The sequence below is a fragment of the Ipomoea triloba genome, chromosome 2 (assembly GCF_003576645.1).
Source record: "Ipomoea triloba cultivar NCNSP0323 chromosome 2, ASM357664v1".
Lineage (NCBI taxonomy): Eukaryota > Viridiplantae > Streptophyta > Magnoliopsida > Solanales > Convolvulaceae > Ipomoea > Ipomoea triloba.
In genome coordinates this window covers 10,095,132-10,112,349 of record NC_044917.1, presented here as the reverse complement: position 1 = coordinate 10,112,349, position 17,218 = coordinate 10,095,132, and the positions used below count along the sequence as shown (strand labels likewise).

General features: G+C 31.4%; 2 protein-coding genes across 2 annotated transcripts; both read right to left on the bottom strand.

Annotated features, from left to right (window-relative positions):
• Window positions 1-816: 816 nt before the first annotated feature.
• LOC116010722 (receptor kinase-like protein Xa21) lies at window positions 817-3,943 on the bottom strand. Its single transcript, XM_031250236.1, has 2 exons — window positions 1,267-3,943; window positions 817-1,193 (listed from the first exon to the last, which is right to left on the bottom strand). The coding sequence occupies exons 1-2, from the start codon at window positions 3,941-3,943 to the stop codon at window positions 817-819; spliced, it is 3,054 nt and encodes a 1,017-aa protein (XP_031106096.1).
• Window positions 3,944-9,078: 5,135 nt separating this feature from the next.
• On the bottom strand, window positions 9,079-14,497 carry LOC116011339 (transcription factor MYB86-like). Its single transcript, XM_031250889.1, has 3 exons — window positions 13,999-14,497; window positions 10,833-10,962; window positions 9,079-9,954 (listed from the first exon to the last, which is right to left on the bottom strand). Exons 1-3 carry the CDS (start codon window positions 14,132-14,134, stop codon window positions 9,354-9,356), a joined length of 867 nt encoding a protein of 288 aa, XP_031106749.1. The 5' UTR covers window positions 14,135-14,497; the 3' UTR covers window positions 9,079-9,353.
• Between the last annotated feature and the right edge of the window lie 2,721 nt (window positions 14,498-17,218).

The window sequence follows — 17,218 nt, the reverse complement described above, 5'->3', positions numbered from 1 at the left end:
CTTTGGTTACATTTGGTTCATGTTCACTTCAAATGTAGTTATTTACTTTTTGTATTTTTTGTTTAATTTAATTTAATACTAGCCTCGTGACATCTTTATGCCAGTTCTAAGTTGTAAGAGTGAACCAGAATGGCATTTTTGGAGATGGCTTGTGGAATAATTTTTCTTTATTTCTAGATTAATTGAAGTTTAATGTGATTATTAGACCTTAAAATTTTGGAAGAACTGTGAACCTAGGCCATTGATAATAAGTTTTTGGAATTGAGCTATTAAATTTAAAACATGTGCTTAAACAAGCAAAATGTGTAATTTCCTGTAATTTTTATATTTTTATGAATAAATTTTTAATTCTTTGGTAATTGATAATTTGACATGTCACATAACACTTGAAAATTAAAATGGTTTAGAACTTAGAAGCCTAGAAGATTATTACAGAAGAAATATCTTGAAACCAAAAAAAAAAAAGGAAAAAAAAAAGTTTGTTAGAGGCTGTGATCTCCTCAGAAAAGGAAGGGGAAGTGCTTCCTTTTGTTACAACTTACACAGCTCTCTAAATTTTCTCGACGCAAATTTAATTGTAGGTATGAAATGTGTTAATTGATGATACATAATTTTTATATCAGGATTCACAATAGAATATGAATCCCGGTCCATGGTATAACAATTGCGCTAAAAAAACTTGGACTTTTTTTTTTTTTTTTTTTGAGTACAAAGAAACTCGAACTTATTCCTATAGTATATCAAATATCAACTACAAAAAGTAAAGCAATACAGAACCCACAGAATAAATATAACACACATGAATAGAAGGTGGTGTTAGGTTAGAAGGGTGCTTTTAATATGTTGCAACTCTTTAATGACATTTTTCAACTCCATTCTATCTCCAGGTAACTCTTCAGAGCAACCAATTCCAATTGTAAAAATTGATTGGAGGCACCCAATAATCTTGTCATGCTTTGTGACCCTTTCAGTTTTGGTGCTTCCAGTCAAGTTGATATCTTTATCTTCTAGAAGTAAGGGGTCCGAGACGGTCATAACTTGTTCTGGGATGGAAATCTTCACAAAGGTACGAAGATTTAAATCATTACAGAATATATCGTCGGTTGGACTTTTCCCTGTAAAGATCTCTAATAAAAGAATCCCATAGCTATAAATGTCTCCATGTGTTGAAAGATTACCACCCATGCCATATTCTGGGCAAAGATACAATATTATGTCAGAACAAATTCTATGAAATGGTAGCTTATCAAAAGAAAGAAAAATTACCTGGGGCAACATATCCAATAGTTCCTTTTATTCCAGCAGAACTAGCTTCACTTGAATATTGTGTTGAGGTTACTTGGTTTACAAGGAACCTTGCCAATCCAAAGTCACCCAAGTGCGCAACAAAATTGTTGTCTAAGAGAATATTGCTCGGTTTCAGATCACAATGTATCAAAGGCGTTCCAAAGCCGTGATGGAGATACTCGAGCCCACAAGCCACATCAATAGCAATGTTCAATCTTTGGAACATGCTTAATCTTCTAGGCACATGATTTTCATCGACAACTTTGTTTTCGTGTCGATGTAACCATTTCTCCAAGCTACCATTTTCCATGTATTTGTAGACAATGGCCTTGAAATCATTGCCATGATAGTCAATGCTTGAACAAGAAGTTAAAACCTTCACTAGGTTCCGATGCCTGATTTGTCTCAACGCTGTGCACTCTGCTATAAAATTCTTTGAAGCTCCTTTAACTTGAAGCTTTAAGACCTTAACAGCAATAGCTGTCCCGGTTTCATCTGAAATGCCTTTGTAAACCGAGCTAAATTTTCCAGAACCAATCAAGTTTTCTTCTGAGAAGCCATTGGTTGCTTTGTGCAGAGCTCTATAAGGCATTCTAGGGATATTATCTATCTCTGAAGTCTCTGGTGGCGACGAGGGTTTATTCCTTTTTCTGTAGATAAACAGAAAAGCTGCCAGAAATATGCAAACCAAAGCCCCGACAGAGATACAAATCACCAACTTGAGTATGGATTTGTGGGACTTTTGGGTGCATTTTGGCAACTCTAACTGAGGAATACCTCCACATAGATTCTCGTTTCCATCGATTGAGATTGCATTCTGGTTTTCGAAGATTCCTTTGGTTGGAACCTCGCCCTCCAAATCATTGAAGGATAAATTTAGGTGTGCCAGGAAACGAAGTTGGCTGAGGAACTCAGGAATTTCCCCTTGGAGATTGTTTCGAGACAGATCTAAATCTTGAAGGTTTACCATTGTTCTCAATGATTGAGGGATTGATCCGCCAAGAAAGTTGTTATCCAAGTGAAGAATACTCAAGTCAGTCAACTTACTAAGGCCGAGGGGAATTTCTCCAGATAGTCTGTTGCTCGAGAGGAGCAACTGATCCAGGTTTTTTAGGTTGCCAACCTCGGTTGGAACAGAACCCGTTATAAGGTTGTCTGACAGGTCTATGGTTATCAGAACTGCAGTGGGAGAAAACAGCTCTTTGGGCATGTTGCCACTGATATTGTTGGAGTAGAGATTAATTAAGGATAACTTGCACTTGCCAAGGCTGGCTGGTATTGCACCTTGCAAGTTATTTTTCTGCAAGGAAAGACGACCCAAATTGGAAATGTTGCCAAGAGAAGACGGTATTTCCCCAGACAGTCTGTTGTTGTCGAGCTCCACACGATATAGGTGCTGCAGTTTTCCAATGGAGTCTGGAATGGCGCTGCTAAGTTGATTTTGCCCAAGCATCAATATCTGCAAGTCGAGGAGGTTCCCGATTTCTTTAGGGATTTCTCCTGATATGACATTCATTCCAATGGCAAACACTTCCAGCTTTGAGAAGTTGCCTATATACTTAGGCAGCTGCCCTCCCAGATTACAGGCTTGGAGGTCAATCCTGCTCAATTCTGTACAGTTGATTAGCGACGACATAAAGTTCAAGTCGCCAGGCTTACCATTCCCCAGGCGATTCCCGGCTATGAAAAGGGCAGTCAAGTTTTTCAGGCCCCCGAAATCGGGCACTCCACCTGTGAAATCATTGGCATCTGCCTCAAAAACCAAGAGTTGTGTGCAGTTGGATATGGAGGCCGGAAGTTTCCCTTCCAATTTGTTTCTGCCAATGTTGATAACCTTCAAATTTGTGAGATTGGAACCTATGTTTGAAGGAATGTGCCCTTGGAGACTATTGTTTACGAGGTATAACGAAACCAAGGAGGACAGATTGAAAATTGAATTCGGGATTGTGCCAGAGATGTTGTTGAAGCCAAAGTTTAGGCTTATAACCTTTCTTAGTTGGCCAAGAGAATCAGGGATTTTCCCATGGAGATTGTTTGTATTACAAGAAACTTCCACGAGAGACGAAAAATTGGCAAGGTAAGAAGGTATTTCTCCTGTCAAGTTGTTAAGGTAGACATACATGTACTTAAGCCTAGACAGTGATTGCCACTCACCTGGAATTCTGCCTCTAAGTTGGTTGCCACCAAAGTTAAGATACCACAACTCCGAGCAGCTCGATACGTTCTTTGGCATTTCACCAGAAAACGAATTGTTGGCCAGGCTTAGAATTCGCAGTCTTGATAATTTGCCTATCTCTTCAGGGATTTTCCCTGTAAAGCTGTTGTTTTTGAGGTCAAGAAGGCTGAGAAAACTGAGGTTTCCAATGGCGGGCGATAATTGACCGCTCAGTTTGGTAGAGGGAAGATGAATTTCGAGCACTCGCCTGTGTTTTAGGCCGCAAACTATTCCTGCCCAACTGCAGAAATGCATGGACTCATTCCACCCTGTGGTGATATGAAGGGGGTCTACCTGTATTCCAGCTTTGAATGAGAGTAGGGCTTGGTGATCAGTAGTGTTGCCAAGTTTTGAGAAAGATAAGGAACAAAACAGAGAGGTAAAGAGGACGGGCATGAAAACATGTTTGAAGAGTTGGTCGGAAAGGGGTGAAGACCACATTGTATGTATGAAATTTAGGCTTAGTAATTGTATGGAACTATGGATTAGAGAGGAAATATATACACCGATAATTGCATACTTTTATATTGGAAAAATGCAAATTTTCACATTATAGAACCACCCTATTCCTTCACTATTTGTCTATTTCGTGTGTTTTTATTTATTTATTTATTTAAATATAATTTCAACTGAATAAAGGTTATATTCTCAAGGATTTGAACTCATGTGTTTGGTTGATTTTTTAAAAAATAAACCAAATAAAACATAGTTTTCTGAAAAATGTAATATTAAAACTTAAAATCACAGACATAAATGAGAAATATAACTTGGATTGAAAATAATAACAGTAATAATAATAATAATAATAATAATAATAATAATAATAATAATAATAATAATAATTGTTATTATTATTTTATACTAAAAATTAATATGTTCATTTTCAAGAAAATGAACTAAATAGAAAAAAAAATGTAATTTCTTAACTTTAAGCCAAACAAAAAATATAATTTTATGACCTTCAGCCAAATATCAAAAAATTAAAATATTTTCTAAAAATGAGTTATTTTTTATCTAGAAAACATTTTACAGATTTTCAAACATGTAAAAGTATTACATTTTTATTAAAATTATTTTACTTTTTCTTATGAATAACAAATATTTTATTCATGATAGAGTTATTGGAGATGAGCCCAATTTTTTTGATTGGGGCCAAGACTAATGAATAAAAGGTACAAGACAAAGAATCAAGATAGCACAGGACATGCCAAGTGAAGGAGGGGTGCAAGTTAGGAAGCAAAGCAGTGTGAAGGAGGTCCGGGGGAGAAAGGCGGGGCACCAGCCATATATATATATATATATATATACACACACACACACACACACACAAGTGTCTATGAGAACAAGTCTTTAGTATAAAACTAAAACTAATTCCAGTGTTAAATTTGAAAAAAAATTGACGAACCAAATTAAATTTTAAAAAAATACGGTGATATTTTCGTAATTATCACCAAATTCACTATATACAAACTTGAACACTAAAAGCTGCTGCGAAACTGCATTACACTTAGGGTTTCAATTTTATAGTTTATGACTGAGTTTTTGGATTTATTTGGTTTAATAGTTCACATTTTATTGCTTATTAGGGTCTAACATTTACGGTTTAGATTTAAAATTTAACTTTTTCATTATATTTTAAAATTTATCTAGGTTTGTATTTAGTTGTTACATATTGCATATTTAAGTAGTGCATGTTTAATTTTGCAAAGTGAAATTAACGATATTTATGAAAATGCCATCGCATTTAAAAAAAAAATCTTATATAGTCTGTCCGATTTTTACAAATGTAAGGATGAGATTGGTTCTTAGTTTTTATCTAGGGGTGTGTTCCCATGGGATCATGAACTTGTAAAAAGTGTGAATACATCAACACCCTCTATCTTGAGAAATCAAAGATTAGGATCTTACCATTACTAAACTTTCAAGTTTTTAATAATTATACAATAAACTTCCCACTTAAAAGTTTAGTTTAGTTTTTTTTTTCTCTTTTTTTTTCTTAAAGCAAAACAAAACGTATAATGGATTACTATAAAGAATATGCCAACTATTATTTAGTGTGGTTACACCTTCGTTATATTCTAAATGAGTGGTTACAAGTTCAAACCTCGGTGATGGAGACATTAATTCTATAGAACAGATATTACCTTATAAAGAATCATGAGTGTCATAAAAATTTATACGTGTGAGTATAAACAAAACTATGATTATAACCCTAATTACTCGGCATAATGCATTTTGAATTCTACGGACTTATGCAACTAATGCAAGTCAAGTCGTCGTAATAATATTTGTTGGCCCCATGTACATTAAAAGTCAAGATTAGGAACAAGGAAGGAAGGAGAGTTGTTGGGGAAATAGATTTTTAAGTTTTGATATTTTTTCATTTATTAAAATTTTGAGAAAATATATTCAAAAAACGTATTTGATAGAAATAATTTTGCATGAAAAAATAATTGACATATTTCGTGAGACTCTAGAAACATAAGAATTAAACTACTTACAAAATTAATTAAGATGTTTGATTTGTTAAATTTTTTTATTTTTTTATAAAAAATCTTTAAATAAAATCTCTAATATATCATATTATATATATATATATATATATATATATATATACACACACACACAAACATTAAAAAGAAAAATTACTTAACAAATAATTCAGAGTTTTATAAATCACTTATAAATTATTACAAGCCATATGCCAAAATATTATAGTATGCAACACGGATATTCAAAATTAAAAACAATACATATGTAGAAGAGTGTTGAAAGAGATTTTTTTTCAATAAATAATGCTGTTATCCTTCGTAATGGTGGGAGAGATAAAATTCTTATATTTATAAAAGACTTTTAATTAACCTGATTAATATGAAATTTTAAAACTTATTCATAATTGAGGAGTCCATGACTAGTATTTTCTAAAAAATATTTACTCTTTATGAATATTTAGTTAATGTAGTTTAGAAGTTTATATTATATCGTATTTAAATTAATTTAGAAATAATTTAAAGTTGATTTAACTAAAAGAGAAAAAATATTTATTAATATTATATCAATAGAGATGATATATGATTTATAATATGTTTTATTATTTTATCTAATTGATTATATTTCATATTTTGTCATAAATATTTTTTTTATCGTCTTTCAAATTGCTTTGCCAGCCACTCAGGAAATGATAGACTTTTTCCAAACGCTGATAAGAATATGTGCGTCTCTTGTGGAAAATTTCGTTGTGATTTTTTTTGGAAATTTGCTTCAATTAATGTCATGTCTGGAATTTTTTCGTTTCGAAAATTTATTGTCTGGAAATGTTTCTTTTCACACTTGTATCTATGACTGAATCAAGTTGCACGTTCGCTGACCAATTTTTTTTTTGTTAACTTAATTTTAGATTTAAAATGTTATACTTACAAAATTAAACAATCTAATCATTATGGTATAATAATCAATGTTGCAAAAATCGCGCCTAAGCGAAAGCGATAGCGGTGGCCGACCGCCTAGAATTTCGGCGGAATCGATGTTCTAGGTGCCGACTAAGTCGCGACGGATTAGGCGGACATCTAGGTTGCCGGTTAGCTATTTTTTCCGTGTTTTTTTTAAAATGGATTATTTCTCTCAAATCAATGCCATTTTTAGTGCAATAATCCTAAATTGTTCAAATCGGTCGCAAACCCAAAAAAATGTAATAAAAAAATCAAAATCAAGGTACTTTAGTATTAATACTTTGTGAGATGTGACTTTGTGTTGTGTTTTGATTCTTTAAATCTTTATACAATCTACAATTTTAGATGCTTTTTAGTTAATATTTAATATTTTAGTACTTATATTAAAGTATTAAATAGTTTATAATTATCAAGTGTTAAATAATATTTTTAATATTTTTTAAATTAAAAAAAAGGACGCATAAGTTCCCCTCAAGTGTCCAAGGAACGCCTAGTGATTTTTGCAACCTTGATAATAATTAAGGTGGAATGACGTAAACAATAATTTATACAAAATATCTATAATTTTAACTAGAAATGGAGGATTGAACAAGAAGTTGTCCCTCTTCACTGGTAACCCGCCTAGCAGGTGTAGAATTGATCGAGGGAGTAGAGAAGGAAGAACAACCATTTGATTTTGGCAAATGAGATGCTGGCGGGTTTGGCTAGGTAATATAACGAAAATGTATTGATTAAATTTAATTCGTCAATTTTTTTGTAAAAAATTTTATTGATTAAATTTATCATTTTGCAGAGAGTTGAATTGTTGAAGGGTTAAACTTACACCATAAATATTTGAGGGATTAATTGTACACAATAATTAAAACTAAATGAGTAGAAATGCTATTCATGATCTTTAATTTTGTGAATATCCATTGGCCACCCATATGGCTTTGTTGATGATAAGTGCTTAATTTCACTTTTTCCAAATATCATATTTATAATGATTTTACTTGTATTTCATTTAGTGTGATAGAATATGGTGCTTAATTTATTAATATTTGATATTTAGAAAATTTTCAATAAAAATGAGAAAATATGCACTTTGTAATATGCTTAGAGTATTTTGGTCATATATCACTTATACAAAGTCCAATTGAAATGGTTCATGTGTCCATAGAAAGCGAATACATACAATCCCTATAACTTTTATGTTCATAGCTTTCAAAGATTTAGGACAAATTAAGGTCAAACATATAAATAGATTTTGACAGACCTAGGGACACGACCTTGCAACATGCTAACGTATTTTGGTCATATCTCTTTCATACAAAGTTCAACTAAAGTGAATAAAGTTTCCATTGAAGCTAAGACGATCATCTACAACTTTCATGTTCAAAGTTTTCAGAAATTCAACCTAAAATAATATTTAAAAAATCCTAGACAGATTTCAATAGGCCAGCATAGTAACATGATTGTGTCGTGGGAAGTGCCGCCTAGCTAGGTAGTGATAGATTTCGACACCCCTATAACATGACCATGTATGTCGTAGGGTGTGTTGACTATCACAAATCTATTTAAGCAACATTCTTAGCCCTAGCTTTGAGGGACTTTTCAATCAAAAACATCAAGCAAACGATTCAAGACACTTTTGGGAACTTCAACTAATCAAAACACTTCAAATTTGCTCCATCTCCACGTACTTTCAAAACTTTCAAGACTCTCAAAATCCTTCCATATAACCATATAATCGACTTCAAAAGTTCTCTTATTATGCTCAATTCTACACTATTTTTTACAAGAAATGCATCCAAAGCACGCAGCTAGACATGGCTATAAGCAACGTACACATACATTTGACCAAAACATAAATGAGTGACAAGGAATAAGACAGAATATAATATGCAAGGAGAAACGTAGGCAACAGTTATATATATGAGTCAAAATCAGTAGAAGTAAATCTCAACCTTCTTGTTGAAAACTATATATAGGTACATACTAATGAGGACACTAGTAGAAAGAGTTTACTGTAACAAGAGGGTGCAGTGTTTTGTGAAAATGCTAACAATCCATGTGCTAACAATCTCATAAATTTTTGTAAAATAAAAAGTAACTTGGACTAATAATGTATGGAATTGTAAAATATTTTATTAATCTCAATTCAAGCTCTCTCAAGATCCAAAGAATACAAATTTTGGCAAATTAAATCTGTATTGTTTCCTATTGAAACAGAAGCAATATAATAATTATAATAATTGAAGTATATAAAGAATTCTCACTACTATACCACCACAACTCCCTCAAAGTTGCCATGATCTTAAACACTGCACAACTCTATGTTTATCTGCACACAAGGGGAGGACCCCAAGGAAACCAAAAGATCAGAAAAGAATCTCCAAAAAATACATACATATTCAGATATTTTACAGATTAAATTTGGTGCAAGACATGAAGAATTCAAGATTATTTTCCCCACTCAAATCTTGAGGCAAAGCAGGCAATGAATATTCAGAGAAATCATCTTGCCATGAACACCCCTCAACATCCCCACTACTTTTGGCACTGAATGGGAACTGATGAGCCGACACAGAATCCGTGTTTATGTTGTTGTCGCAAGTTTCCCAATTCGGAAACGTTATCGGTCCATTATTAACCATGTTGATATTCTCAAAATTCGCTAAACTTGGGAGTGTACTGAAGCCATGAAAATACTGTTCTGAATTATTGTTGAGGCTTTGTTGGAAGTCGTAGAGGAAGAGAGGATCGAAGGCTTGAGGTTGCTCCAATTCGGACAAGTTTAATGGCCATGGGAGTGTGGGTTTGGGGATGGTTGAAGAAGAATTATTAATATTATTGTGATCTTCTGCGAAACTCTTTGGAGCGTCTGATGATGTGTTCATTATGGGCTTGTGGGTGTTTGGATCAATCCCTCGCTTTATGAGCTTCTTCTTCAGACATGAATTCCAGAAATTCTTTATCTCGTTATCTGTTCTCCCTGGTAGTTTCGCTGCGATTTGTGCCCACCTGCATATATTTATCATGCCATTCTCAAAAATCAACAATATATATGCATGGGAATTAAACAATTATCCTTAGCTTATCCATATTACTCTCCCATATTATATATTGAGATTGAATTTAAATTATAGGGGTATACAAAAAAAATGTAATGAAATTGAATTTAAATTACAGAGATATAGAAAAAAAAAATGTAATGAATTACAAATATGATAATAAGACAGTATCCTAGTATTTTTTTTTTATAAAAAAAAGCCTAACGGAATAAACAAAATTTAACTGTGTCAAGTAATAACTTGTAACCCAATGACATTTCTGGGGCTATTGACTTTACTGTACGTAAAAGTAATTTTATACTTTTATTATACTATTAAGAAAATGTGACAAATTTTTGACACATTTTCTTAATTTATCTATAGTCACCAGTGGATTATTATTACCCTATATACTATTATATTAATATTAAATGTCAAGATTTTATCACATTTTCTTAATTTATCTATACTCACCACTTGATTATTATTACCCTATATACTATATTAATATTAAATGTCAAAATTTTGTCACATTTCCTTAATTCATCTATACTTACCACTTGATTATTATTACCCTATACTTATATATTATGAGTGACTCTCCTGTGAGACCGTCTTACAGATCCTTATCTGTGAGATGGGTCAAGTTAAGATAAAAATGTAATACTTATACTGAAAAATGTATTCTTGATTAGTATTACATTTTTCGGTATTTTTTTTAATCTTGACCCGATCCGTCTCACGGACATTCCCGCATAAGTGTTCGCCATATATAGACCGTTAGTACATTCTATTATTTTTTTGTATTAAAAATAATTTCCTAATATTTTTGGATATAGATTAAATTACTTGTTTCCCAAAACTTCATGAAGAACTAGTATGATATGCTCCTCTTCTGGTGAAAACAATCCTCTTTTAAGATCCGGTCTTAGATAATTTATCCATCTCAATCTGCAACTCTTCCCACATCTTTGCAAACCTGCGTGTATATATAATCGCAAAATAACAAAAGAAATTAATATACAATAATGTCTCATACATATTCGTAAAAGAAATTAAAATATAATGCTAATTTATCTGCTAAAGTCACTACATGCATGGGTTTGTTTATTTCATTCCTTTATTTTTTATTTCTCCAATTATCGATTTATCAATATTTTCATTTATCTAGTTTTCTAATTCTCTAAATTTTCTTTTTCCAACTTCATTTTAAAAGTTCAATTTTTGAGAAAATAATGTTATAAGGAAAAAAAAATTGAATTTACGCCCCCAGTTAGTGTGTGCATTGCACGTGCCGGGTGAGCTAAACGAGCACCAGGAAGCTGAGTTTTTATTTTTATTTTTAAATTTTTTTATTTAAATTTTTTCTGCCCATATGGGCCTCACAAAAAATTATTTTTTGTAGGACGAACTCAATTTTCTCTCTCATTTGTTCTCTTTTCTCCACATAAGCTATGACCCCACAAAAACTCACAAAAAAAACCTCTTGTGGTTGCTCTAGAACAATTTGCAACATACCAATGTCCAATAGTTAATATTAATATTCATAGCTATAAAGAAAATTTGAAAATTTCTCCCCTCCAACAGACAAATTTAAAATTCAAGTATAAATAGATCCAAAGGTATTTCAAGGAAGAGAGAAAAACTTTAAGTTGAAACTTGAGTAATCTTACAATAATATAAAAATACAAGTGCTTAAAAAGATTATATCAAGCAAATCTTCAAAATTTAAAAAATACGCCGTCAAACTTTAAGAATTTATCAAGATCTTGAGTGAACAAGTTGAAGGCCGGTCAAACAATCTTAATTGGGTACAAAATAGGAAAAAAAAAAAAAAACTCTACCTAAGTAGAGAGAGCTACAGTTTTTTAAAAAAAAGAGTAGAAAGAGCTACAATAGCAAGTTTGGTGAAACTTGTGAAATAGTAAATCAAAAGGCAAAACCTTCCAACCAAACAACAACAATGATTTTAATACCCATTCCTAATAGTTAAATTTGTCAACCAAACACACCCTATATATAATGAATTTTTTCTTAAGTGAAAAAGAAAAGAGCGAGGGAGGTAGAGTAATTACACTATAAAATCTATATTTATGTATCCTTACTCTATTTACTTTCTAGCATTGCACTTATCTTTTAGCACTTTTCGAACTAATCTTAATTTCAAATCGAATCACAAAACTTGTATGTAATTAAGTAATTAACATTTTACAAAATTAGAATGAGACATAAACTTCCTTTGTGTTTTATAAACTCTAGAATCTTCAAAACTAATTAGTACAGTCAAGATATCAATATTACACGTCGGTGCTTTGTTGAAAAATTAATTTACTAAGTCTATATATTTTGGAAAGATTTAGTGTGTCTGGTTCGCACATGTGAATCGAAATTGGTATGGGTATCAAATACTTGGTAAGGGTAATGTGTTGTAGTGAAAGTATTTTGCATGTTTGGTAGTAGAGTGTAATGAAAATGATTATTAATAATTGGGAAAGAAAGAAGGAAGGTAAATGAAAATCTTATTTAATAAGGGTATGAGTTTTCCAATTAATGGTTATTCCAAACCCATAGTAGTATTCTAAAAACCTGTCAATCAAACAATAACAATCACTTTGATACTTATGTCTCATACGAAAACCGTCAACCAAACACACATATACAAAGTAAATCTATTGTTTATTCACTGTCGTTTAGGTTTTGTTTCTTGTTTGAGACCATTAATTGGAATAATTAAGGGTCCATACTCGAAAAATGAGTTCCAGAAGTCATTTCTAGATCGATTTTTCAGTGTGTGGCTATCAATGGAAAATAAAAGAAAAAGAAAATACTCATTCCCGTCAAAAGAAAAATGACTCATTTTGGTGGAAAATATTTTTCAATTTTCTTTTTCCACAAAAGACATTTTATGGATTCTTATCTCATACTCAATTCACTCTCTTTCGCTCATTTTGAGTGGTGTCAAATGAGCGGGTTGCCCCGTAGCCTATCTAGTTATTATTTAAATTGGATTGTGCTATTCAAGTTAAAATTCGTGATCTGATCTGGTTGTACCAAATAATAAAAATCTTGACTCGGCCTGACCTAACCCATAACCCAGAACATTAAAAAAATAATAATTAAATGACAGATTAAAATATGGATTGGCTAGGTCGAATGATATAATAAAAATCATGGCTCACCCACAACTCAAAAAACTAATTTTTGTTTTTCAATTTCTTTTATTTCAGAGTCATTACATATATCAATTTCTGATTAAATATGAGTCTGCTGTTTGCCAAACCAAATAATAAAAATCTTGGTTGGCCTAACCCACATCCAAATTAAAAATAAACAAATTTTTTTTTCTTCAATTTCTTTAATTAAGAATTATTAGTATATTTATCAATTTATTTAATTATCTTATTATAATAAGTTACAAGTTACAAATTATTTCTTTATATTTTTTTTATTATAATTATTATTAATCTTTATAACTATTGCAATTTTATTTTTAAAAAATGGATCAAATATAAAAATACAGTATTCTAATTTGCAGCCAAGCTGAAAAAAAATAATTATTTTTTTAGTTTAAGCCAAACATCAGAAAGTGAAATGGTTTTTCAGAAAATGATTAATTTCTTGAAACCCATATTTTAGAAAATATTTTTCATATTTTTAAACGGATCCTAAATGCAAAAAGATATCTACTCTAATAAGCATAATAATACCCGATAGTAAATTAAATCTCATGTAATAGCCATGGACTGATGGACTTCATGGTCCAGTGGCTTTTTTGAGTACTACTGACTTTGTATAATTAGTTTCTCAACCTACCGAAACACAAATAGTCAATATCGTTGCCTCTTTTGATACGGGTGCCACTAGACCACAAGGTCTTGACAACTACGGAGTAGCATAGTTTAGTCTGAATTTAAGTTTGATATGATAAATTTAATTGATAAAAAATAGTAATTGCATGCAACAAAGGATATACTTGATTTAAGTTTGCAGATAGTATAATAAATGAAATGGTTACCAGCATGTTTAGCAACAGAGCTCCAACATCCGACGCCGAATTTGATGACGTAATTGTACAGCTTTTCATCTTCCTCCGGCGACCACAAACCTTTCCTCAGCTTTTGCTTCATCACCATACACGAATGCCTTCCCATCTCTATATATATTACTCACCCAACAACGCTAATCAATCAATAACCTAGCTAGCTTATATATATATATGGCTGATCTGAGATATATAGAAGCTAAGCGAGATGAGAACGAGGATTATTATTATATGAGGTATGTAGAACGACAAAAAAAAAAAAAAAAAACATAAAGAAAACCAAACTAAAGTGAGTACGTTTATCTCATGATTATTGGAAGAAATGCAGATGAAACACACCACACAGGAGCATAAACTTGGAATAAAAGCTAAGAGAGAATGAATGTGAAGAGGTAAGACACTCAAGTGGATGGTTGTTACGCAAATTTGGTGGCGCTTTTCAATTGGATTTGATTGGGTTTTAAGATATATAATGGTCATTGGACATACATACAGGGTTAAACCCAACTTAGTCAATGCATTAAATCATCTCTAATAATACCCATACTTAGCTTGTACACGCTCTTATCTCCATTTAAAAGGATTTAATACACAAGTGGTAAAGGGAAGTTTAATTTGAAGGGCTCAAATCTGACGTCATATAAATCGTGCAATTAAATTACTTAATTGAAAAAGATCCAATAAAATCCTTTACACGGCCAAAATACTGTAATTAAGCATTATTATTAGTTATTACACATTCAACATGTTAGTTGATTTGTGTTACCTAGGCTAATATGTGACATCCTATATATACTTATGTGGATCCTATGTGTACAAGTATTTTATTTATTTACTTTTTTTTTTTTAAAAAAAACTTATTTTTATTATTTTAAAAATTTTATTTTTTTTAAACAACCACCAACCATTGACTTGATAACATGTGGCCGTTTCATTGACGAAAAACCATTACTGATGAAGGCGGTCGATCGCCTTCATCCCTTTGCGACCAAGGTAGCCACATCAACTACCTTCATTAGATCTTGACCTCATTGCAAGGTCCGCATATAGACATATGTACTGGTTGTCCGTCAATGGAAATAGCCACGGGCCATTATGTCGACGACTAGTGGTTGTTTTAAAAAATTTTAAAATTATTTAAATTTGTAAATAAAAATTTAAAGTTTTTTTTTTAAATTCATAAATATTAAAATAAAAATAAGTTCTTTTTAAACAATTGTACACATATGATCCACATAAGAATAGAATTTCACGTGTTATCCTAATTAACGTCACATCAGTGCTAACATGTTGAATATGTAATAATATGACATAATTACACAAATTTATCTGTTTAAGGAACTTCATTGAAGGTTTTTTTTTTTCCTAGTTAAAAGGTCCAATAATTACACTATTTGTTACAATTAGGGGAAATTTTCAAAATTTTTTTCCTAATTTTATTTAGTTTGGAATACTCAACAAAACTGTATTGCAATAAATTCAATAGAAGTTATGATTTTTTGTTTTTGGTTACTAGCTAGGGAATGAAATATGAAATGATTACATGAAGCATTATTGCCAATTACCCGCACAAGATTTGCATGCAAGATAGGTTTAATTCATCGAGGTGATGACTCAAACTAATATATAAATTAAAGGACATAATTTAAATGATCATCATAATGTTTTGCCAACTAATTTGTAAGACTATTTGTCTCTTTATGTATGATCTAATATGATACCGTCAAAAGTACCTTTTTAAATTCGAAGCTAAAAAATATCTTATGCATGAAAAATTATATGATATTAAAAGAAAATATTATGCTTACTATTATTAAAAAAAATGTTGCATATTTGCAAGGGGGAATATCATTTTTAGTCCCTCGATAATAATACATGTATCAATTTTGGTCCTTGACTATTCAAATTTTTAAATTATGTGCATGACTATTTAATTTGTGTCACATTTGATCCTTGACTATTCAAAATTTTAAATTATGTGCATGACTATTTAATTTGTATCACATTTGGTCCTTAACTATGAACATTTTTAAATTAGTTGCATGGCTATACAATTTGCCAGTTAGTTTATTTAATTTTTATTTTAAAAATTTTTAAATTAAAAAACTTAAAAATAAAAATAAGAAAACGCAAACCACCCCCACTCTCTCCCTTGGTCTCTGCTAGAGACGAACGACGTGGCGTGGGGGGGGGGGGGGGTCAAGGGTTTTTTTTTTTTTTTTTTTTTTTTTAATTCTTAAGTTTTAAGTTTTTTAATTTAAAAATTATTAAAATAATTTTTAAAATAAAAATTAAAGAAACCAGTCGGTCACCGATGACTTGGCTGGAAAATTTAACGGCAGGACCAAATTTGATACAAATTAAATATTCATGCACCTAATTTGAAAATGTTGATAGTCAAGGATCAAATGTGATACAAATTGAATAGTCATCTACCTGTTAATTTGAAAATTTTAATAGTCAAGGACTAAAATTGATATTTTCTCTATTTGTAAATAAAATTATAGTCTTTTTCATAATAAGTAAGAACATGTAGACAAATCCTAACCATTGATCTATGTTATGAAAGTAAAGAGAAGATTTCTGAATATGCTATCTTATATTATGATATAGAAAAGAGCATAAAAAAGCTCTATAAATAGGTGCTAAAAGACTACGAATAGGAAACAAGTTTCTATAAGGTTTATAAGCCTACCTACTTTTTTTTTTTTAGTACTATTGACTCTGTTATAATGTAGTATCTGGTTATAGCTACTTTCTCAACCAAATGAAGCACAAAGATCCAATATCGCATCTACTAAGGCTCGAACCCACCCCTCCTATGTGGGGGTGCAACCGGGTGCCATTAGATCACAAGGTCTTTGGCATAAGCCTACCTACCTAAATCCCCAAGGCTGCCTAATCTATATAGATTCCATATATTAAATATATATTTCATAACACTCCCCCTGAAGTTGGAGCATAGATATTGATCATGCACGCAGTAACTTGTTACACAAATAACTAATAACAAAAAATAACTAAATAACTTAAATATAACAAACTCATATCTCATTTAGGAGACTCCCCATGAACAAAAGTTTTGCATGCCACCAATACTTACGGACAATTGGGTGAACTCAACGTGGACCGAACAAGCTTGGGATTTGATACTCACCCTACAACAGAAGCCTGGATGCACCCAATACCTCTA